At 37.8% G+C, this 10,061-nt stretch overlaps 1 protein-coding gene across 1 annotated transcript; it reads left to right on the top strand.

The window, feature by feature from the left end:
• The first annotated feature begins 35 nt into the window (after positions 1–35).
• Positions 36–8,421, top strand: LOC141764957 (uncharacterized). Its single transcript, XM_074630675.1, has 9 exons — positions 36–708; positions 962–1,294; positions 1,388–1,537; positions 2,078–3,080; positions 3,337–3,672; positions 3,773–3,952; positions 4,274–4,369; positions 4,477–4,520; positions 6,969–8,421. The coding sequence occupies exons 4-9, from the start codon at positions 3,044–3,046 to the stop codon at positions 7,281–7,283; spliced, it is 1,008 nt and encodes a 335-aa protein (XP_074486776.1). The 5' UTR covers positions 36–708; positions 962–1,294; positions 1,388–1,537; positions 2,078–3,043; the 3' UTR covers positions 7,284–8,421.
• Positions 8,422–10,061: the final 1,640 nt, after the last annotated feature.

Below are 10,061 nucleotides of genomic sequence, written 5' to 3' on the forward strand. Positions count from 1 at the left end.
TGAAGTGAATGGGCAAACAATAACAAGTATACATGCATGTTTTGTACTTGCATTGAGAGTTGTGTAGACAAAATCTGTTAAAACGGTCACATTATGGGCTCATCTCACACTCGGGGACAAAGAGTTGGTCCCTACATAGTAATTGATTACATTTTAGGATTAAGAACTGATATTCTGAATTAAATTAGGCTTGGGGGTGTGTAATGTTTTTCACAAAGTGGTTAGATTAATTTGAAATCCATTGCTTACTTGTATGAAAGTGATTATTTTTACCTTAATAACACAGTGATGCTAAAAGACTGCAGCTAAAATACTTTGTCTCATGCTTTTATATTTGCTTTGAATTTGCACAATATAGCACACTTAGTTTTTTGCCACTGTGGTTTTTAGTGTCAAATTCACACCCATCCACATTCTTTAAGTTTAAATATTGCACTTTGCTTTCTGTTTAAATTCTGGTTTAAATATGGTTTGCTGTTTTGTATGAACGAAAGTAGTCTCACACATTATGCTCTGTTTGAGTGTAGGTGAGAGTGTGTTCGAGGAAAGGGAGGAGCTTCTATCTTTGAAAGCGTGACAGGAAATGGAAGTTGAGGGGAAATGTAAAGACTGTGGTTGGACTGACCTGATGGCCACACTTGCTCTTTTGTTCTTTGAGCGTCATTTTCAACATGATAAAAATCTATGCTTACATTTGTCTACTTTCTGGTGAGTTCATGTTTTTCTGTATTCTCTGTATTTTCACTGTAGCTTGTGTATAAATGCTGTAGCTGTTAGATGATATGCTTTTTGTTTGATTTGCTAAATGAGTCATTTAGTCGTTTCCTGTTTGAAAGACGGTGAAGTTTTTCCATCAAATAATAAAATACATCAATATTCAAAGAAATGTGCATTATTGAATTAATTTATTAATTGACACTATGACAATAGAAAAAACGATTTCCTTTATTTCCACTTGTAGCTCTGAGTGTTGTGGAGATGGAGCCCCTCAACATAAATGGCCGTGTTGGGGAAAGTGTGACATTCAAATGCTCAGACTGGGACGTCTGGATTGGGGAAAGATTTAATATTAAGTACTTTTGTGTCAGTCCGTGCACAGATGACAAACATATCATCATCAAAGCAGCATCTGGAAAGACTACAAAGAACAACAGAATAGAGTTAACTAACAGAGCAAAAGGTTTATCTGTGACCTTCACTAATCTCCAAAAGTCAGACTCTAAGACATATTATTGTGGAGTGGAGAGACCTGGCTTTGATTTATATGTAAAGGTGATTCTTACAGTTACAGATGGTAAGTTTATGCTCTTCAATTAAAAAAAATACCACTCCTTTGTTAAAAAGTACAAATTGATAGATTAATATATACACTGTCTGTTATTTTCAGCTGTGTCTTCCAGTCCCAAAACAACTCCAAGAACAGTCATCAGCAGCTCCACTATGTCTTCAAGCAGCTCAGATATTATTACAGAGATGTCTACGTCATACACGACCCTCAATACAACAACACCTTCTGCATCAGCAACTCAAGGAGCCGGTATGAAGTATATCTGCATTTGATACATACGTTTCACTTTTAACTGAAATTGAAATGCAGATTATAAATAATATCTCCACTGCTACTGCAGTATGATCATCAAGCTATTGAGACATTAAATGAAAAATATGCAGTTAAGTGATGAATGACAAATGTATTCAACCAAAGTAAAAAGAAGTACTCAACAGAGTTACACATACTAACTAAATTATATTAGTTATACTTCACTGACATTTAAAACAAGTCAAGGCAGACTGGAATCAAATCAATTTTTGATGTTAAATGAAAAGCAAAATGCCTCAAATTGTTTTCATATAATGATCAAATGACCCCGTGTTTAAAAACACACTCATTGCCAAAAGCATTTCTTTACTAACCATGCGCTTGCCCTTAAATCTTGATACCTTAATATTTGAATTTAATATCGTTGTATTAGTATTCACTTACCTAAACTTTTAGCTGTAAGAGGATGTGAAGAGCGAGCTGCAGCTAAACGTGTGATGAATCTGTTAATCGTTCTCCTTTTCTCTCTTTTGCCAGGATATGTGCCCTATTTGATTGCAGGTTTGATTTTTATAATAAAAGTAGCGATGGTCGGAATGATTCTTACCAGGAAGATGATGAAGAAACAACAGAGTAAGACACACAAACCAACTGTGTACAGTGGCGGTTCATGATCTCATCTCATCTCATCAGCCGCTTATCCTGGGTCGGGTCGCGAGGGCAACAGCTCCAGCAGGGGACCCTCCAGTCCTGGGTCTTCCCCGTGGCCTCCTCCCAGCTGGTCGTGCCTGGAACACCTCCCTAGGGAGGCGCCCAGGGGGCATCCATACTAGATGCCAGAACCACCTCAGCTGGCTCCTTTCAACGCAAAGGAGTAGCGGCTCTACTCCGAGTCCCTCACGGATGACTGAGCTTCTATCTCTAAGGGAGACACCAGCCACCCTCTTGAGAAAACCCATTTCGGCCGCTTGTACCCGCAATCTCGTTCTTTCGGTCATAACAAGAGTTGGTCCCTACAAAGTAATTGACTACATTTTAGGATTACGAACTGATATTTTGACTTTAATTAGGCTTGGGGGTGTGTGATGTTTTTCACAAAGTGGTTAGATTAATTTTAAACTCATTACTTACTTGTATGAAAGTGAATCTTTTTACTTTAATAACACAGTGATAATGCTAAAGAGTGCAGCCAGAATACTTTGTCTCATGCTTTTATATTTGCTTTGAGTTTAAATATTGCACTTAGCTTTGCTTTGTGTTCAAATTCTGAATAAAGAATGTTTTCCTGTTTTATGTGTATGGTTTGCTGTTTTGTATGCGCTAACATAGTCTCACACATTGTACACGTATGCTCTGTGTGCGAGTGTGTTCAAAGGAAAGGGAGGAGCTGCTAACTTTGAAAGGGTAAGAAAATGAGGAAGTGGAGGGGAAATGTAGACTGTGGTTGGACTGACCTGATGATTCCCACACTTGCTCTTTAGTTCTTCGATCGTCATTTTCACCATGATAAAAATCTATGCTTACATTTGTCTACTTTCTGGTGAGTTCATGTTTTTTCTGTATTCTCTGTATTTGCACTGTAGATTGTGTGTAAATGCTGAAGCTGTAAGATGATTTGCTTTTTGTTTGATTGGCTAAATGAGTCATTTAGTCATTTCCTGTTTGACAGATGGTGAAGTTTAGCTATCACAAATAATAAAATGCATCAATATTCAAAGAAATGTGCGTATTTGAATTAATTTATACATTGATACTATGACAATAGCAAAAACTATTTCCTTTATTTCCACTTGTAGCTCTGAGTGTGGTGGAGATGAAGATTCTCAACATAAATGGCCGTGTTGGGGAAAGTGTGACATTCAAATGCTCAGACTGGGGCAACAGGATTGATGTAACATATAATGATAAGTACTTTTGTGACAGTCCGTGCACATATGACAAACATATCATCACCAAAGCAGCATTTGGAAAGACTACAAATAAGAACAGAATAGAGTTAACTAACAGAGCAGAAGGTTTATTTGTGACCTTCACTAATCTCCAAAAGTCAGACTCTAAGACATATTATTGTGGAGTGAAGAGAACTGTTGTTCGTGATCCACTTATAAAGGTGAATCTTCAAGTTACAGATGGTAAGTTTATGCTCTTCAATTAAAAAAATACCACTCCTTTCTCAAAAAGTAATAACTGTTCAAATTGTTGATAAATGAATACTGTGTCTGTTATTTTCAGCTGTGTCTTCCAGTCCCAAGACAACTCCGAAAACAGTCCTTGTTGTTTCCCCTCTCTCATTTGCAGTTACAAGCAGCTCCAGTATGTCTTCACACAGCTCCGATATTATTACTGAGACGTCTACGTCATACACGACCCTCAATACAACGACACCTTCTGCATCAGCAACTCAAGGAGCCGGTAATAAGTGCACTCATCTGAACTTCCATATATATTACTTATTTAAATATATATACTGTATTTCAGTGTTAATTGAAGTTGCGGTTTGTTGTATTAATTGTATTAACACCTTAATTTGGATTCTTGGAATGATTCAGTCCCAATTTGATCTTTTAACATTTTTTTTCAATTTTTTGTACATCCAGGTTTTTCTGAAAGTATTTTTTATATTAAAGTATTTATGTAGTATTTATAGTAAAGAGGATATGAGGCTGTGCTCAGTGCGATAAATGTTTTTTTTTTTTTTTTCATCTGTCTTCCTCTTTCTCTGTCTTTGTCCAGGAAGTGTACCATATTTAGTTATAGGTGTCGTCGTCGTAATAACCATACTGATGGTCTTCCTGAAGATTATGAGCAAGATGATGAAGACCAAACAGAGTAAGACCCACAAACCAACACACACACACATGTTGCATATACAGTGTGTGGCTACATCAGTAAAGCCTCCACCAGACATTCACATATGTTGTCCTATATGTTTACAGAAGTTGTGTCAAGTGCTGATACGCCACAAGAAGACGCACGAGGGGTGAGTTTTCTTTCATTTTGGAAACCATGTGAAGGGTGAATGGTTTCTGTTTGCTATCCCGCAGAAACTGCTTGCTTGAAGTACTTACAAATACATTCCCTCTGCTTGTGTGAGGCTCAGTCCTTTTCTCTTACAGCTCTGGCATTCTTTTCTCATTTCTTACTTTAATGCCGTTCAGGACACCTTTACGATGCTGAGCTACACACAAACAACACCTAGAATATCAGCTCTTTGGAAACCTTTGTAAATAGGATTCTTGGTACACACCAACAACAATACTGTTTCCCTACAGTAGCATGAAGACAGAAGCTACTAGTGGACAAAATCTTTTCAGCTGGGTGTTCATCATGCGTCTTTAACCCTCCTATTATCTTTGGGGTCAATTTAACCTCATTCAATGTATAACGTCTCTAAATAAATGATTGACATAATTTTTTTGCTTCATATTTAATGACTTTTCCTAATTTAATGGGGACAACTGGGTAAACATAAAATTAAAATGATGATATGTTTTCAATGTCCTGTACACATGCTGTATGCATCGGTGTTCTTTGGGGTCAATTTGACCCCAGGCTGTTTTAGCTGTATAAAACATATAAGGAAATATCAACATTTTACACACATTTGTTTTGGATGATATTGAGGTCACTATAACTTTATAATCTTCAAAAAGCTTTAGGGCCCTAACCTAACATAATCATAAGTGTAGTAGTGTGAGAACCACTTCACTTCACGTTCACACGACATGGGGGAGGGGAAACATCATTCTCACAAGAACTTTGATATTTCCCACGCTGTGGGGGCGGCAAAATATGGTTCCGGTGAAGATATTGATTTTATTTAAAGGGCTATTTAGGTAGTCAACAAACAAACATAAAGTACCTGACACATAAACTTGGGTAACAATTTTAATTATAATCATTTTCTGGAGGTTTAAATTGCTGGGGTCAAATTGACCCCAAGGATAAAAGATGTTAGTAAATTTGAAGGTAACAGGAGGGTTAAGGCTAATTTAGGAGGACTGACCCAACCCCAGCAGCCATTAGCCATCCCTTTTAGCAGGTCAGAGTAATCAGACTTGAGGCTACGGTAGGCTATCTCAAACTAAATTAGAGAAGATTGTGCTAAAGAATATTTTGTCAAATTATCTCAGGGAATTATTGCAAAAGAAAGATGCTGTGGAATAATTATCTGAAGGCTTGCATCATCAATCTGACACAAATCTTAACATTAAATCCCCTTGTCGCACACCAACAGCAGTCTTGGAAATTTTAATGTGGGATTTTCATGCCATGCATGAACAGCACGCATGACGGAAAGTGACGTGCAAAGAAATGAGAGGACCAGTTTGAAAGCCCAAGTTTGCCACTGGTCTGCCATTTTAAGCCAACTTTGTGGTGACAAACTTGGAAATTGCTAACTGTACACTACAATATTTAATTGCCATGGCGATGACACAGAGCTGCATCCTTCTATTGATCTCGGCGAGACTGTCCATATTGATAACCCACGCAATCTTTCTGACATTCAGAACTGGATGTCACTAAATTACCCACAGCTAAATTCAGACGCTGCAGGTCAGAGTAAAACTTCTCTCCAATATCTCTTCAGAAACATCTTCAATAAGAAGATGGCATCAAGGGTGTGTAATTAGGGTGGTCGTGCTTTTACTTGAAACTTTCTAAAGCTCAGGAATGACTCTAATAAGAGATCAGACTTGCACCGTCAACAACAAGTTGCTTTTAATTTGTTGTGTGTGTGATTTATTTTAACAACATAACATTTTAGTTTTTTTTATTGTGTTCTAATCTGCTTTACAATTTGATTGACTGTTTAGCACTTTTATGTGTGTGCCCCCTTGTTTCAGTTTTGTTTAAAGGGGACTTATTATGCATTTTTCCCTTTCCTTTAGTGTGTTATATAGATGTGTGTGCATGTAAAATGTCTGCAGAGTTACAAAGCCCAAAGTCTAGGTCAAAGGGAGTTACTCTCCCCCAACAGAAACACTGCTCCTGAACTGCCTGAAACATCTTGCTTGAAATTCTGCCTTTTCTTCCGTAACATGGTGATGTCACCAAGTAACACTTTTGCATAACTGTTAGTTTGGCACGCCCTCAAACAAAGCTAGTTAGAGCGGAGCTGCAGCACAGTCCGAAGAGTTTGATTCAGTTGACCAATCACAACAGTGGGCCAGCTGACTAATCAGAGCAGACTGAGCTTTTCGTGAGGGGGTAGAGGGGTCAAACAGAGCGTTTCAGACAGAGGGTTAAAAGAGGTGCTGCAGCACAGCTGGTATTAGGAAAGTGAAGCGTTTTTTTTTTACATCAAAGCAAGTAAACATGTTCTAGTAGAAACCCAAAATACAAGTATGAACCTGAATATAAGCATAATAGGTCCTCTTTAACTTAAGTTTAACAGATTTTTTTTCTCTCTCTTTTCTATTTCAAGGATGTTGAATATGATGAAATCAGACCCGAAGACCAGGCTGACCCAGACTGCCTCTATGCTAATTATTCCCACCACCAGGACACCGAATTAGCAGCTGAGAGTGGTAATAGCTATTCGAATGATGTTTCTTTAAAATCAGCTTCCAGGTTTGAAGCTAATTCGAGGGGGGCGTGTGCAGAGAGCAGAGTGATTTACTCTGTTGCTCAACTACCCGAAGAGCAAATTGAACCCACTGTGCAATCCGAACCAAATCAATCTGAAAGCTACGAAAATGACCTTCTCTATTCGATGGCTGAGCTACCACAGGCAACCTGATGGAGACTATACTGTGGTCGAAATGCATAAAAAGGAACTTTCTTCAACATTTTGATTATGATTTTTGTTATGGAAATGTAGAGATAGGACAAGACATTAAAGAAAAGGAAAAAAAAAATAACAAATTAACATCTGTACACATGGTCCAGCCTCTCCTTTAATATGTATCCAGGCACATTATCACTAAGTCTGATTATCATTGTCGGCTTTTTGACTTGACTTTTTGACTTTTTGACAATTTTTTTGACTGAAATTGGCATCATGTATCCAGACAAAAGAGTTCACACAGACTCATTCTCACTGAAATGTTGGCCATAGAGCTCAGTGAACAAACTGAAATATGTCTGTGGCACCGTGGTGATGTAGTCTGAAGAGCAACGCTTGAAGTAAATACAAGAGATGTTTCGACACTGTATAGTTGACCTTGAAATATTGTTTTCTGAATCTAGTACTTTACATTTCTAGCTAGTTATACACAGCAACACATTTTATTTATTTTTTCTGTCTACTTTCTTGTTTTAATGTGTCTTAGGCTGCTCTCGCTTGTACACAAACAGCCAAAGCACCAAAAGGAATGCTTGACAATACTTGTATGAGGCTCAACAGGAAACTGATGCAGTCATCCGGTAATAGCTGTGGTGTATCTGCCTTTGCTACCGTCATGTATGAAGTAGATCAGCAATGAAGCTTCTACTGTATTGGAACACTCAGAGGAAGACTTCCTTCCCCCAAAGCCACATTATACAGCCCACAACTGTTCTACTTTCACAACGCACGCTGGACCTCTAAATACAAATCTATTACTATTCAAATGTAAGGCACTTTTTAATATCAATAATCCTCCGATGTATTCTAATGTAAATGTAAACTTATCTGTGTTTAAACTTTGACTTCTACATGAGTTAGTCAACTGGTATCTTTTCATTTAGTTCAGTCACTGAAGCAGAACTGACACTTAACATGACTTATTTGTGAACCCTTTGTTAACTTGCAGGATATTGCATAGATATATTACTCACGGTACACATGTGAAACTAAAAGTAATTCTTTGCTTTGTTTTTGTGAAACACTTTGTTTTGCATCTCTGTATGAAATGTGTTATTATTAAAAAATATATTCAGAGAATTGTGAAGTTTGCGTCTTATATTGATGGAAATTTGGGTTTGAGTTGTACATTTAATAAATCAGAGAGTTGATCTGAGTTTTGTATCTCGTCTGGCACCAACAACCATGCCACGTTCAAAGTCACTTAAATCCCCTTTCTTCCCCATTCTGATGCTCGGTTTGAACTTCAGCAAGTCGTCTTCACCACGTCTAGATGCCTAAATGCATTGAGTTACTGCCATGTGATTGGCTGATTAGCTATTTGTGCTAACAAGCAATTGAACAGGTGTGCCTTATAAAGTGGCCGGTGAGTGTATACTGACATGTCTGATTCTGAATTTGAAATTGTTAAAAGTCAGTCAGATAAACATCTACCACAGAGATGGGAGTGCTGTCGATGTGTACATACAGTGAATTCAACTTCAACTAATCCAGCCAACTAATATTAGCTTTTTTTCCTACTGTAGTGTGAACTTATGGACAAACTTAATCTAACTCAGTGTGAAGTTGCACATGGACTTTTTTGGAAGGCTCAGGAGATGTAGACTACATTCGCACTCATTAGCCAGAGAGAAGGCTAGGAACCCGTCCTGTGAGGAGTAGAAGGCTCCTGCTCTGCTACCGTGCCAATTTGGGATGTTGCAGCCTCACTGCCAGTCACCATTATCCCTCAGAAATGTTTTTATCTTACCCTTCATCCTCCATACATTTAAAATTGGGACAAACACTACAGATTTTTTTTTTTTGCTTTCAGTACTATAGCCTTCATTAGATTTTTGTGGCAAGTGAAGCTCCCAAACATTTCTTTATTCATTGCCATATGGTGGTAGTTTTAAAAATAGCACCTTGCTGCAATCTCCCACCCATATACTGTACAACCACCTGGCTGTGACCTGATAACAACTGTACTGACGTAATAATAGAATACATTTTCATGACAAACGAGCAAACTCCATCCACAGATGACGGCCAGGAGGTTTGACCTTGTGCTAAAAATGTTTTTTATCAAACTACTTGGTTAATATTAGGATAGCGGTCATGGTAGTGGTAGACATCACCTTCATGCTCAAAAGAAATTAATATTGACTGTTGGCAGGAGACGGCACAATCTTATTAAAAACTAAAAAACAAAATGTATCAAAGACATGCTTTGTATGGCAAACCACCATGCCTGATGTCTTCTGTAATGCTTTGTGCTGTCGTTATTGGCACCATGACAACCCTGAACATACACTCAAGCATTTGAACAAATAACAGATGCTGTCATTTCTTGTTGAGGAAGTCTCAAAATAGGTGAGTCAGGTTTGAGTTTCACTAGGCACACAACAGAAGAAAAAATAAAGTCACAGCAAGAATCAAAGACATAAGTGCATTTCCATTTACCTGTCTTAATGCACATTTTCAATTTGCACATAAAAAAGTGTGAAATTACGTCATCTCGCAGTGGTTTATTTGGACGCTGCTGCAGAATCAGCACCACTGTTTATCTCCGTTACTGGAAATTCAGTGGAAAATGAAATGGAAACTTGTATGGTGTGGGAAAGTTACTCTGTGTGACTGAAAATAGTTAGACAGCAGAAATTTGACACATAATAATGGAATTCCCATAAGGGATATCAGTCAAGTTAAAGCACCATCATTTATCTGATAGTACATTTAGAGAACAAAAAGCCA

Source organism: Sebastes fasciatus, chromosome 3 (assembly GCF_043250625.1).
Source record: "Sebastes fasciatus isolate fSebFas1 chromosome 3, fSebFas1.pri, whole genome shotgun sequence".
Taxonomy (NCBI): Eukaryota; Metazoa; Chordata; class Actinopteri; order Perciformes; family Sebastidae; genus Sebastes; species Sebastes fasciatus.

Bases quoted from the DNA above. Each gene is read 5' to 3' on its own strand.
- LOC141764957 (XM_074630675.1), top strand. From the start codon at position 3,044: ATGATAAAAATCTATGCTTACATTTGTCTACTTTCTG. The intron at 3,081-3,336 runs GTGAGTTCATGT...TTCCACTTGTAG, and splicing joins TTACATTTGTCTACTTTCTG to CTCTGAGTGTGGTGGAGATG. The intron at 3,953-4,273 runs GTAATAAGTGCA...GTCTTTGTCCAG, and splicing joins ATCAGCAACTCAAGGAGCCG to GAAGTGTACCATATTTAGTT.